Source organism: Ammodytes marinus (genome assembly GCF_949987685.1).
Source record: "Ammodytes marinus genome assembly, chromosome: 17".
Classification (NCBI taxonomy): domain Eukaryota; kingdom Metazoa; phylum Chordata; class Actinopteri; order Uranoscopiformes; family Ammodytidae; genus Ammodytes; species Ammodytes marinus.
Window position 1 is genome coordinate 12789556 of NC_137221.1, and position 15168 is coordinate 12804723.

Here is a 15168-nt window from a genome sequence, read left to right on the forward strand (position 1 = left end):
TTTATTAGAGGAGAAGGTCGGGTGACGGAAGCAAAAATAGCAGGGTGAAAGAATGAAGGATGATAGGTTAATAAGACGGGTATTGGAAAAGAAATGCATGCACAGCGAGGAATGCACTTGAAAAATCAAAAGAGAGTCTGGCTGGATGGCGAGGGAGCGAGTGAAAGGGATACATGCTTTTAGAACCATCTCCGTAAAGGATTTTGGATTGGTGTAAAATACCTAGATGAATACCTAGAATAAATAGACGGAAACACTTTTGGCCTCTGCGGTGTCTGAAAAAGAAAAACTGTTCTGTACATACCTTGACTACAGAGTTAATTAAAACAAGCTTGATTTGACCTTGGTCAACTCTAATCCCAGTGAAACTCGTTTGGTAACAACTGTATGAATTTCCTGCACTTGGATTTTTCTTATTTTTAAGATATTAGGTCAACACAACATTGTTAAGTGTCTGATTGTGTGAAAGATAGCATATGTAACCTGCCTATGATTAAATGTGTGTCTCTCTCTCCCCCTGTTTGCATTTCCTTCCCCTCTCTTTGAACTTATCTTCATCTCACATACACTATCTTACCCAGTCTTGCAGTCGTGCAAACCTCACTCTGCACCCCTCCCCACCCTAGGGGCCTTTTCTCTATCCCTTCATCTCTCTTTATGGCTCAGGCCTCATCCGTTCCCATTCTTCTCTCTCTCTCTCTCTGTCTGTCTCTGTCTCTATCTCTCTCTCTCTCTCTCTCTCTCTCTGTCTCTCTCTCTGTGTGTGTCGGTTAGCCTTCTCCATTCTATCCCCAGTGGTCACAACCCAAACTTTTTTTTATGGTGGTGTGTGTGTGCAGCAGACTGATAAAAGTAAATGTTTCATGACGAGACAAACTTGGAAGTCGAGGGGCAATTTGTAAGTGTATAAGAAAGTGTGTATGCATTTGTTTGGGTCTGAGCACACATCTCCAAGTCCCTCCAGTGGGGAAACGACAAAAGGCATTGTGAATGCAGAATGCACCCCTGGGGACTAAAGAGAATTCCAGCTTGTAAAATGTCAAGTCGACAGTGGTGAGACTGTAAATAAACTGGGCGTGTGCAACCAGTCGCCTGTGCGGTTTTCTCACACCTTGCGTTCACAGCAATGTGCGTGCAATCATCTCTCAATTTCTCACATATCAAGCTTTACAACCATGTCGCGGCGGGAAATTGACACGTCTTGACACCACGCTGTTACCTGATTGAAGTGTAATCGGAACCGTGTGGCTCTCGGTGCGCCAAATGCATTGTGGGTGTTCTCCAGACATGATCCTATCTCACCCTTCCTTCAATCCATGGCCGGGGCGAATTGACAAATAATGCCAGGATATCACATTGCTTCTATCACTATTCCTCAACATTTCTAGTGTAGCTATGACACACGTGCGCCCACAAACACAGCAGTACTAATCGATTGAGGCCACTTGCTGCTGCTTGTGGACCCTGACAATCTAGGACTTTTTCTTGTTTGTGTGTGAATTAATTGTGTTTGAGAGTGACTGTGCACACCATTGCTTTCTCTCAGACATCGACCTCTTTAATATTCTCCTCCTTCCCTCGCCACCAGTGACACACACTGTGAAATAAAGAGAGAAAAGAGTCAGCAGAGAGAAAAATGAGAGACATTTCTCAAAGGTCTTGCACGTCGTCAAATAGAAAGGTAGAGAATGTAGAAAACACCATCACCTCCAACAACATTGGTTCTGCCTTTAAAGATGGATTAGCTAAACTAGATAAGACTAGTTGCTCAATAGGAACTAATAGGTGTGTATCTGTGGTAATGCACATGTGTAGACTGTCTCTATATTGTATTTACACAATTCACACATTTACTTGCAAATGCATTCCAAACACTCACTTAGTGATCATGTCAGCCAGCGAGTGTTGGGGAGCAGCTGACACATTCATGTGATCATGATCGGCTCAAACCAATTCATTGAGAAAACGTGCATGTTCACACACACACACACACACACACACACACACACACACACACACACACACACACACACACACACACACACACACACACACACACACACACACACACACACACACACACACACACAGAGAAAGGTGATACATTCTGTAATCTAGTCTGCAGTAATACAATAGTGAAAGGGCCAATGTAAAGAAAGTGTGTGTAGGGCCCTATGAAATCCGTTTTATTTTTTTCCAAATTCCGTTTTATTTTTTCACAAATTCCGTTTTTTCCGTTTTAATCTCATGACTTCCGTTTTTTTACAATTAACACTCATTTCGTCATCAGAACGAGTGTCTAATTATTGCGAACAAATAATATTCTAACAATTTAATCAGATATAAGGCTAAAAATCACAACATTGCACTGTTTTTTGTGCTTAAAAAAAACTAAAAAACAAATTTGTTGGGTATAGGCTATAACAGAAAATAAAGCCATACATTCTGTGCTTCAAGTGAAACAATAAATATTATTTTTACATAAATAATAAAGTCCTTATAAACTTTTCAAGAAGCTGGACTAGAGTGAATATTGGACAGGCTTTATAGGTCCATGGCTTTTACCTGTGGGACAGCGCTTCACCTAACAGCTGGCTGCAACACCAACCTACAGTCTATTGTGTGACGGAGAGCTAGTTATCATTAGCATCAGCGTTAGCCGACATCACGGCAACAGCTGAATAATGTAACACATTACACAAGTCACACTACATGAAAACAACGGGCTCTAGACGCTAGAGTTATAATTGCGTGTAGGAAACATTGTTGAGACTGGAATTTCGTACCACAGCGGCCGTTCCATAATACAACACTCCCTTTAGCAATGGCTGAATATAAGACCTCCCTGTGCTGTGTATCTGCGGGAGCGAGTGGCATTAATAACTTAAAAACAGTAAACGTTTAACATGATTACGTGCTGCTAGATGCTTTAATCATATGCCGAATTTATAAACAGACCATATTATTAACAATAAATTAAGTTATGTACATGTCAGAGTTACGTACATGGATACATTCATAAGTAAACATTGAATAGACAGATTTGTGAAGGGGGTTTGGCGCTGTGCGTTACATTAGCGATCCTGCAGCCAGGCTCTACTTTTCACGGCAGTAGTTTGGTCTTTAGATGTCGCCAAACCAAAATTCCTCCCTAGTACTGCTTTAATTTCAACCGTGTTGTTTCCCTTTGCCTTGGAAATTGAATTTCACCAAAATAATGGTGAATTCCGTGACATTCCGTGTTAAATAGTAGATTCCGTTTTTATTGCCCAATTCCGTGATTCCGTCCGTGTTTTCGTTATCGCGGAAATCATAGGGCCCTATGTGTGTGTGTGTAAACTGCAACAGTTGAATTTTAATCAGCTGCCCACTATACTTTGTATTATATCATTCTTTGTATTGAATAATTCTATCATCATAAATCAAAACTAAATTATTTTGAGGAACCCGGAACCAACAAAAATTGTGGGAATCACAAATTGTGGGCCCTGCTGCTGTAAAATAATACAGTGACTACTACAGTAACTTTTCATGAAGCTTTCTAACTTCAAACAGTAGTCCGGGGGATCCAGTTTTCCTCGGAAGAAAGTTTTGTTTATTCACTAATGAGTGTACCTTTTGAAAATGTTCCCTTCTCTGACACACCCAAAGTTACATAATGCACCTTTAACTTAAACCTTTTCCTCCTTTGTCCTCTCTCTGTATTTTTGTAGACCTCGGCTCCAGGCCCAGAGGAAGTTTGCCCAGTCGCAGCCCAACTCTCCCAGCACTACACCGGTCAAAGTGGCGGAGCAGCAGGGAAACGACAGCGGCGGCAGCAGCAGCAGCAGCAGCAGCACTACTAGCAGCCTGAACAGCAGCCTGCCCAACGTGCCCACCGCCTCCCTGTCATCTCTGGTCTCATCCTCCTCCTCCCTGTCCTCGTCCATACAGGACCTGTCCAGACGCAAGCCCAAGACAGAGGACTTCCTCACCTTCCTCTGCCTCCGCGGTAAGACACACACGCAGACGCGCACACACACACACACACACACACACAGCCGGAGTCAAGCAGCAGATGGCGAACATAATTTATTTACTCACCCTCTGCCCAGTGGTAGATGATGTGGAGGGATAATGTTGAACAAGTTCTTATATTAGACATTTTTATTCAGGGGTGCAGGGCACACGCACAAGCACACGCACAAGCACAAACACACATGCAATCACATTCCCATGCACACATGCAAACACACATTCAAACATATATGCAAATACGCGCAAACGCACACACAAACACACACACAAACACATGCAAGTACACGCGCAAATACACACACACACAGACTCACAGAGACAGAGACCATGTTACCCCTGAGGCCGCACAGCATTTTGCTACCGTTTGGCTGTCTTTGCGATAGGCCTGCACTATGTAAGCTCCTAATAGCAAAGCTTATGAACACAATCCAATAACTGCCAAATATCAGGATCAAGCTTTGCCAAGACATATTATACAGTATTTGCTGCTGCTCAGTGCTTGTATTGTCAGACCGAGATGGATCGTCTTTATAGAAAGGTCTACAGGGAAACCCGAACTGTGGTTAAACACTATGCTCGGCTCTTTATTTTAGACACAACACGACGTGCACTTAAAATATACTGACTCATAAGCATTTCAAGGGCACATATAGTACGTTTTGTTATGTCAGGGCTTTGATCACTCTCCACCCATACTGTATATACAAGCGCAAAGCCGCGCACACACACACACACACACACACACACACACACACACACACACACACACACACACACACACACACACACACACACACACACACACTACAAATGACTGTGTGTACTTGCCCCCGGGTAAGATTATCCTGCGTTTCATCAGCTTACACATCTCCCCCTCCTACTTTTCAACAACTATGTGTCTCCTTAACACCCTGCCCATCACCCTCCACCAATGGCAGCTGTTTGTGTGTACAGTTCTCACACAGTCACACAGCTGACACTACAAACACAGGTTCGTCGACACGATGTATCACCTCCAATGTTAAATGAACTGTAAAAAGCCACGGCGGAGTAATTAGAGGCATAGTTAAAATGTGTGTACTCGCGTGTGTGTGTGCGTCTGTGCCACACACAACAGCGTCTTTATATTAGGACTGTCTAAGCAGGGGAAACTATTTGAGATAAATGCAGGCACTAATACATTTATAAACTGTTGGAATACATTAAGTCAAATTAAGTAAGACACCTCTCGACACTTACTCATTAACAAAGCAAGCCCTGCTCTCTATTTTCGTCCGGAGTTAAAGAAGGATTTGTGTTGCCTATGATCTATACTCAGCTGGCAAGCAAACAGAGGAGGATTTTCCTGCACTGCCACGACACCGCAAAAAGTTTCTGTTCTGCTACCACTTTAGAGTTCTGCTTTTACATTTTTTAGTTATTTTATTTGATAGGCCTACACTTGAATACATCTTGAGCTTTACCTTCCATTCAATCCTGCCTTGAAGAATCCCATTCTCTTCAGAAATATTAAAGGGAGAGGGATTGACACGTTTGACGCCTGAATAATGAAAGAGCTAAGGAGCATTTTTTTCTCAAACAACCTTGTGCCGTGACTCCTCTTTGCTATGTCTTAATTTCATCCCTCTGTTGAATTACCCCACTCACCTTTTCTTCTTCAACATGACTAAAGCCCCCGCTCGCTGCAGATTAATTTACTGCTATCATTATTAACCTCTGCCCATCTCGCAAAGTAGGCTAAAGACATCGGGGGAAGGCACATTTAGATTGGAGTCTGCCGGGACGTGATGGCTATACGTTGACGTTGCTGACGGGAATATATTCCCATTATGGAATGTCATATTAACCTCACAGGGCTCATTCAAGAAGCATTTAATTGGAGGGTTGCTGAAAATCAGATCTGAAGTCTTTTTTTTCTATGAGAGGGGCTTTGATTTGCATATATGAATGTTACATTTAGGGTGATGATATAATGTCCAATATACTTTGTTGAGAAGTTGAGACTATTCTGAGCGCTAGGTGCTTAGCTTACCCCAACCCTTACTTGTAGAGTGGAAGACTAATGATGGTCCTGACTCGGTTTTGCTGCTTTCTCTCTTTATAATTAAGGTTAGGGATGATGCTATGCAAACTGTGTGTGTGTGTGTGTGTGTGTGTGTGTGTGTGTGTGTGTGTGTGTGTGTGTGTGTGTGTGTGTGTGTGTGTGTGTGTGTGTGTGTGTGTGTGTGTGTGTGTGTGTGTGTGTGTGTGTGTGTGTGTGTGTGTGTGCACAGTCCACTTTACTCTACTACGTTACTAAGGCTAATTTTAGAGTTAGGCCGCTAAGCTAACGATTCAATGGTTTTCCACTGGGATTTTTCCACTATGCCGCTCCCTACTTTACCGCTGTATTTATAGACTCAGTTTAGGTGTGTGTGTGTGTTTGTGTCTACTATGCTGAGAGGATGACATTTTCCTGTGCAGGGCTTCTTGTGCTGTTTTCCCCTTGGCTTCCCATATGACCCATTTGCAGGGAACCTTACCAAGACAGGGACATGGGAGAATGTCAGCGCACATCCCTTGAGGTTGTTGGGTCCGTTTGTGTGTGTTCAAGCGTGTGCGCGAGTGCAAATCCATGCTCACCCCTGATGTTGCCTGCTCTGCTTATCTCCTGTGTGTGTGTGTGTGTGTGTGTGTGTGTGTGTGTGTGTGTGTGATGCAGCATCCAGGGTATATGACGAGACACAGCCCAAGCGGACAGAAGTGTTAGCCTGCTGGTTAATCTTTTCAAAGGGACTGATGTCTTTGATTTCGTCAATCCCCTTTCAGATTGTGATACATGTCTCTCTACTGACCAGACCACCACACACACACACACACACACACACACACACACACACACACACACACACACACACACACACACGTTAGGCTGCTTCATGTCTGCTAACTAAAGGCCTCTGACAGAACCTATATATATTTTTTGAAATCTCCAATCCATGATTGCACCCAATTTATTTTCTTTTGATTTGATTTTTTTTTAAAGTTAAAAGGGGGCATTTTGCCAAATTTTTATCTTTTTCAAACCCTATCCGCTCTTAATTTCTGGGATTCGTCCCAGGTCAAACGTTCACAGCCCTTTAGCCCCCCACACACCCAGTGCAGTGTTTGCTTTTCTTATCTGGCAAACATTACACATGCACCACAAAGGCTTCTATCCATCACTCATGTTGACAGCTACATAAAAGCAGTTAAAACATGGCAGATTTAAAGCGGTAAAGTACTCAACAAATAAAAGCAAAATAAACTCTTGTTGTGGAGAGAGGACTCTTGTCACACCATATTGTGAAAGCACAGCTAAGTTTTACATCAACTTACTCCTGTTCTTTTGCATCCAGTCTACAGTTTGTAGTTGTCCACATCTTATCCTAAGTGGATTGTTTTTCCCTCAATTATAATTAATGGGATGGCTATTGGCTACTGCTGATGGTGGTGATGTTATTGTACCCAGGGATAGGTTATTTTTTTAAACTCCTCCAGTGGTGGTGATTCTGATGCAACGTGAGAGTAACCTGAAAGACAATTGAAAAACAAGATTTCTGTCTACTGTATATAGAGAGAAGCTCACACCACCCACACTGTCTAGGACCTATATTCTGTATTTATCTCACTGTTCATCTTTCTCCTGCTAACACACATGCACACGCACACACACACACATGCACGCACACACACACATGCACGCACACACACACACACACATGCACGCACGCACACACACACAGACACACACACACACGCACACACACGCACACACATAAAGTGTTCAGTCCTTGCCTGTGTTCTCAGAATGGTGTTTATGTGTGGTCCCGACCCTGTAGTTGGGCTGTTTATATCCATGGAGAAAGCCTTTTGGGTGGCAGCCAGACAGTCTGCCTCTGGCTCTGTCTGCCTCTGGTAAAACCTAGTGGGTGTAGTGTTTCGCTTGGCAGGGTGGGGGCAGCACTGAGTGGAGCGTATGAGGTGGTATAATGGGTAAAAAAAATGACTGACTCTATTATGTAATAAAATATATTACACTATTAGGAGAAAATATCATTTATATATAATGTTGTTATACATCCAAAATGTAATAAGTTGTTAGATTATGAGCAAAAAGTTATTTTGTTTTGGGCTCAGAATTTTGATACATTATCGACCAGTTAATACATTTTAGGTTTTATTAGATTCTTTTTTATTACATTTGTTACATTTCGCGTCGTTGTTACATTTCGTGCTCTAACAGGCCTGCTCCAAGTTTTCCAAATCATCTGAAGGGTTTCGCTTCATAACGAGGTACCCACCGCTGTACAAAATTGTGAGCATTTTGGAAGGAAAGGTTAGTTCCCCGAATTTTGTTCTCATTGAGGCAAAATGAAAATACACGCAGACACTCCCACGCCACGCACGCAGAGTACACACATTGACATAGATGAGATAAGAATAGAGCAAATGAATAACTTGTCTGTACACACACACACACACACACACACACACACACACACACACACACACACACACACACACACACACACACACACACACACACACACACACACTCACACTCCTGGAAGTCAGTCTCTTACGTAAGACTTTTATTTCCAGTGAGTGTGATGATGTGCTTATGTGGCCAGTGTTTATTCACACCACGGCTTTGTTTACCTCTTTTACCCCTGGGCCCTCCTCTTCCATGCCTGCCAGCCCCAAGCAAGGCTGGCTTCTCTCTCTCTCTCTCTCTCTCTCTCTCTCTCTCTCTCACTCTCTCTCTCTCTCTCTCTCTCTCTCTCTCTCTCTCTCTCTCTCTCTCTCTCTCTCTCTCTCTCTCTCTCTCTCTCTCTCTCTCTCTCTCTCTCTCTCTCTCTCTCTCTCTCTCTCTCTCTCTCTCTCTCTCTCTCTCTCTCTCTCTCTCTCTCTCTCTCTCTCTCTCTCTCTCTCTCTCTCTCTCTCTCTCCTCTCTCTCTCTTCTCTCTCTCTCTCTCTCTCTCTCTCTCTCTCTCTCTCTCTCTCTCTCTCTCTCTCTCTCTCTCGGGTTCAGCGAGGCCAGTTTCTCTTTGCTCTGCTTACATAACCTCCTGGCCATGACTTAGTGAACCAAAAACCTTCAGATTCCCAGTAATACGCTTTTACACATGTGAGACAAATGTGGACTTATCACATGTGTCTTTTTAAGAATAGATAGATAGCCAATGTGAGGAATTGTGCGTTGGACCTCTTATCTTTGCTGGATTGGATTTTGTTTGAGTGCATTTTTATTGTCTGAGAATCCCACACTTTTTCTTTCCTGTGGGAAAATGATTTCAAGCCCGACACAGCTATACTCATCTTGTTTCTTCAAGTGCCTTTGCTCCTCTGAAATAACTGAATTTCCCTCTTGGGTTCTCTCTCTCTCTCTCTCTCTCTCTCATATATTTGATTAAAGTGTTTCGGTGGAGTGGTGACTTTTTCTCGTCACTTGCGCCGGTGCTGTGCAGGAAGTCGGTAGCACGACACAGACAGATGCTGCATTCTCTCCTCCAAGAGCAGAGCCACTGTTTGTGGGGGTTAATGGTTCTGCTGACATCAAGGAATGTCAATTGGAGATGTAATCCCATCTCTGTCTCTCTCTCGGTTTCTTCCCCAGTGACTGAGAAAGACTTTTGGCAGAGTTCAGTTCAGCTGTGAGAGATAACTTTTCATCTCGGTGCAAAAGAACCTTGGTATGTCATATACTTCCACACTGTCCCAAGTCAGCAGCATGGTTTTCACATGTCCCTACAGGCAGCTAAACCCTCCTGATTGACTATTTCAAATTGTCCTCATTGTTTCAGTTCCAGTTAAGGGGACAAAAGAACGGTACTAGCAATAGAAGGGAGGGGTTGTAATTATAATGCTGGGGGCAGCCCAGTTTAAAAATGACAATCCTAATAAGACTCTTTCAGACCTAATTATGATTTGTCTGCGGGTTTGGAATGAGGTGGAGGAAAAGCTGATGTGATTGGGGATTTGGGCTCAAACCCCTTGTCGTCCGTCTCTTGGAAGAAAAAAACTGAGTTGTGTTATTTCACCGTGTATGTTGCTGATGGATTGGCGGTCTCTGTATATTGTTGCCACTCCACTTGTAGTCAGGATGCCAGTGGTCAGTATGTTACCTGCTGGATCTGTTCTGCTGGCTGGCAGTGTGTGTGTGTGTGTGTGTGGAGAGAAGGGAGAGTAGAATGAGAATCCTATATGGTGTTATTTTGGGAATATTGAATACACTTGAGGATACGGTTACCGTGCTGTTGTAAAGGCTTGTCTGATATCAGGTCCTTGTTTTCCACCATTGTGCTTCTTCCCTTAGCTTTTAGAAACATTTCTTGCCTTTTTTTTGTTTTTTTTCAACGTCAAATGTTACCCCATGTTTTACTCCTCTTCCCTGCTCCACCAAACAAACACACACACACACACACACTCCATCCTCCCTCCCTTTGTTTTCTATTCCCGGGTGCCCCTGTGGTCTGTTTTCCATTGGCCCTGTGACCCCTGTCCAGGGCAGTAAATTACAGCCATTTAGCTAATGAAGCAAGTCATTAGAAGTTGATTGGGCCGGTGTGTGTATGCGTGTCGCTTATGTGTGTTTGTTTGGTCTTAAGAGCGGAGCGTTTTCTATGTCACCTGGATAAACAAGATGTCTCTGCGGTGTGCATGTGTGTGCGTGTGTGTGTGTGTGTGTCTTTAGGTGCATGCATGTGGCTATTTTGTATCTGTCAGTGTGTGTGGGGTGGGGAGGGCTGCCCTAACTTTCGAGGTACCTGGTCCACTGGTTCAAAGCCAGAACATGTTAACTTTGATATTCTAACCCTGCAATGCAAAGCAAACGGGTTTTACAACGTGGGTCATTATGGATTACAAAAAAGCAGTATTTCCCTGTTTTTGTTTCAGCTATTTTTTGGGCCCTACATACCTTCTTTGGAAGTTAAAGAGAGCAGGTAAAAACTCCAGTATTATCTGCTCTTGGAATCTGCTTCCACTACAGATTGTTGTTTCTCTCAAACTCTCTGAGGACAGAATTAGAAACTGGCAGAGATGCTGTGTGAAAAGTGGGATCCAAGGCACAACAAGATTTATTATTACCAGGCTCTCTGTGTGTGTGTGTGTGTGTGTGTGTGTGTGTGTGTGTGTGTGTGTGTGTGTGTGTGTAAAAGCTTTGATTGGATTGTAAAATTCAAAGTAAAGTGTTGTTAATAAATAGGATGTGACATGTGGTAACCACAGTCCCCCGGCTGGCCAATGATAGTTGTTAGTACACTTTCTAAATGAAAATGAATCTGCGTTTCAAAGACCAAGGTTTATGCTTCAGGAAAGAATGTGGGAAATAACGACTTCAATATGCCGCTTATATTATGTTGTCATCACAGAAGCACGGGGAAATCAATCAAATGAACAGTAATTTAAGAAGTTGATTTATGGCAATTTGTTGCTAGTTAAAGCGCTCCAGTGTTCCCTCAAGGCCTCTTCATTTCTATTCTTATTATCTTATTTTATTCTGTGGTGTAGGCTGTTTTCAAAGGGAGTCCTTCAGCATTCAATAGTGCTCTGGTCTGCATGGTACTAATGTGCACCATCTAAGCCTTGCCTTCTCCTTTTGTCATTAGGGAAGCCCAGGCTTCAGTCCCCCAAGTGTAACACACAGATACACACAAAGGATTATTGTTGTCAAGCCATCCATTGGTCCCCTTATAATGTAAATGTGTTTCTGTGTGTCATATTTGGTAGGTCAATAAGAAATATAATTTTTTCAGTCCTCATACTTGTGTTATCTCTATACTAGTATTAAGCCACTTAATAAAATATATCGAATGTGTCAAATCTAAGATAAGTATTCGCCACTGCCCAAAACAAGTGTGGTAATTCAATAATTGGCCCTGGCTAATTCTTAATTCACTCTGTGTCATATTAAGTAGCCTGTACGGCTTAATGCTGCCTAATGAAATCCAGCCTATTTTTTTTCTAGAAGCTTAACATTATTTTAATTGACACATAATCGTGCATTTCCTCCCATTATGGCCCTTTTAAAACACTGTCACCCCCTTAACAGGGTAATAAAACCCACAGTAGCTTCTCATGCTATGCAATCGATTTAAAGAGGACTCTTCATAAAAAATCATAAAAAAAACCTTGTGTTTCGTGCTCATAAACAGCCTTTTAATCAAATCTACGAGGGGGTCGCATAACCACACCATTTCAGTTAGCTATAAATCAATGATTACAAACAGTTATATCATCACTAAGCCTAATCGTACCAATTGAAAATGATTTTATTGAGGATTTTGCTGACTTCTAGTCATCTTTATATGGCCTGAGCTGAGGGATTGGTCCGTTTCCTTCATTTATCTCTCAGCAGCACAAGGCTAACAATTACAAACTTGATGTATATATGGAAGGTTTCTGGTTTCAGTAATCAATTCAAGCTGTAGTACACATCCTCCATCCCTGATTTTTTCAATATAACTGAACTTGAAGCCTTAACTTTGCACAACTTGCAAACAAATGTGTATTCACTTACCAACGGCTCATCATACTCAACGTCAGTCCTCATGAGTAAAAGAGAATACATACAGGCCTATTGTTTCATTTGTGGCAATGTTTAGCATGTTGCACAATAGATTTGTCGCATGTTTCTGGGCGCACACTGAGGCATGATGCAGCAAAGTAGGGGGGAAAAATATTTTTTTAAATGCCTGTGTATACATATTTTATTTTATTTCTGTCCATACATATATCGCCAGTCACTACTCCTAGATTCCTCAAACCTGCTTAAGCTTATTTTTCTCTGCCTATCTGTAAGACTGAACCAGCTGTTTGCACACTGATTTACGAGTGCAACATTATGAGATTTAATAACATAGCTTTGGGCTTTATGACCTTATGTGTATGAATGTGTGTGTGTGTGTGTGTGTGTCTAGGTTCAGCTTGAGCTGAGGTAACATTATTGCCTATATCCACTGCCAAACACCATTTTCCTCCTCCCAGTATACGTATTGAGCTAGATTTCTCCAAGATGACAATGAAAGTGATCGAGTGTGACAGAAAAGGGAAGGAGAGAGAGAGAACGTCAGTTAGTTTTCCTCCACAATAGGAGAGGGAGATTGACAGTAATCCTGTTTGGACGCTCAGGGAGTGAAAGCAGTCCATTTGGGATGAGCTCAGCAGCAAACTCTATGGATTCTGAAGTGTTTTACGGAGTTGGATATTTGAGCACATGTACGGTGTATATACGTCTCAATAAAACTGTCAGCATCGGGCACTCTATGTGGAAAGGCATCCTGTTACATATAGGGCCTACAGGCGCTCTGGCTTTAGTTATAGAATATGTTGCCTCCCCTCCCTTTCCCTTCCCCTCTGTATATAGTGGTATGACTAATGTAGCTAAAACCACCACCACCACAACTACTGCTAAAGCCTTGAAGTTGCATCTGCAAAATGTAACGGGAACATTAACAGGACAAACACCAGAAATAAAGGTCAGGGACGGTGTATAAGTGAGGTAAATTCACGGATGCAAAATGTCAGTTTTTAAAAAGCGCTTTATTCAGCCTCACTCAGACACAAATAAATGCTCTTAAAGCAAAACTGTCATCACTTTGAAAAAATCATTTGAACATTGTGTGTGTGTGTGTGTGTGTGTGTGTGTGTGTGTGTGTGTGTGTGTGTGTGTGTGTGTGTGTGTGTGTGTGTGTGTGTGTGTGTGTGTGTGTGTGTGTGTGTGTGTGTGTGTGTGTGTGTGTGTGTGTGTGTGTGTGTGTGTGTGTGTGTGTGTGTGTGTGTGTGTGTGTGTTTTTGTGAAAGTAACAATGGAGCTGCTATGTGCCGAGCAGTTTACAAAGCAAGCATCAATAGGCCACCAACTGGGATAATAGGGGATGAAAAAAAAACACACAGCGGTGCACAATCACTATTATCCACAAAATGCTTCAGTAACTTCTGTTTTTACATTAATATTTCACCACATATTGATGGTGACTTATCCTGCAATTTCAGTGATTTAGAATAAAGAATTAGACATTTCATCCATACATCATGGGCAGCTGGGGAAGGGTGTAAAGTGCTTTAAATAGGATAATATCTTTGACAGAGATTTGCCTTAGAGCAATGCAGTAAACAGTGCCCTGTCTTTTGTTTCCACTCAGGTTCATCGGCCCTGCCCAGCAACATGGCCTACTTTGGCAGCTCCCAGGAGGAGGAGGACCTGGAAGAGGAGGATGAAGAGGAGGAAGAGGAGGAGCTCAGGAATGGAGGGATCCACACTCACAGCCTGGCCTCAGCCTCCTCCTCCTGCCACTCCACTCCCCGCAAGGGCAAGCTCCCTGGCAGGCAGCCCCTCAACGGCCATGGTAAGGACCTGGACAACAAAAATAATAATAATTTAAATAAATAATACACTTCTTTTGTCCCTTCACAAACTGGACTCACAGTTTAAGTCAAGTGAAGGCTTTTAACTACTTTATTACATATCACCAGAGCTTGGTCGGAAAATCAGCCATTCATGAATAGGAGCAGTTTTGCAAAGAGAGACACAATCTCTTCTACATAACTAGAGAGACACAATCTCTTCTACATAACTAGAGAGACACAATCTCTTCTACATAACTAGAGACTAATGGCAATATCTATTTGGGACAAAGATTGGGAGAGAGTGAAGGATTGAGAAATTCAACAGCAGAGGAGAAAACCTTGGGCCAAACAGGAGTAGCGCATAATGAGACAGTAGACAGGGTATTGCTCCTCTTGTGTGTGTGTGTGTGTGTGTGTGTGTGTGTGTGAGCAATTTTCTGAGATTTCACTCCTGTTTACCACCGTGGAGGTCGGGTAAGTCACATGGGATGGCAGAGCAGCACATCAACTCTTTCCGACCCAATTAACACTTAGCTTGCTAAGCCCTAACAAGGTGTTTATGCACACAGTGCAACAGCTGGCCGGGGCCCTCGACACACACACACACACACACAGCAGTTACAGCATACGTACACCCCCTTGAGGCAAATAGAAATTTGGTTGAATGCACATACATACACTTATGCACAACATTTAGGGAATTGCATGCATGCAGAGACTGAGCCCATGAGAACAGCCTACCTCACAATACCGACACTGTTGACGTTAAAAACATGTACC

General features: G+C 42.7%; 1 protein-coding gene across 1 annotated transcript in view; it reads left to right on the forward strand.

Annotated features, from left to right (window-relative positions):
• Nucleotides 1-15168, forward strand: part of jarid2b (jumonji and AT-rich interaction domain containing 2b) — a 105535-nt gene that overhangs the window by 68235 nt on the left and 22132 nt on the right. The window contains exons 4-5 of the mRNA XM_080045947.1: nucleotides 3714-3991; nucleotides 14184-14387. Of these exons, the coding sequence (XP_079902073.1) occupies nucleotides 3714-3991; nucleotides 14184-14387 (482 nt within the window). The remainder of the gene's footprint in view (nucleotides 1-3713; nucleotides 3992-14183; nucleotides 14388-15168) is intronic.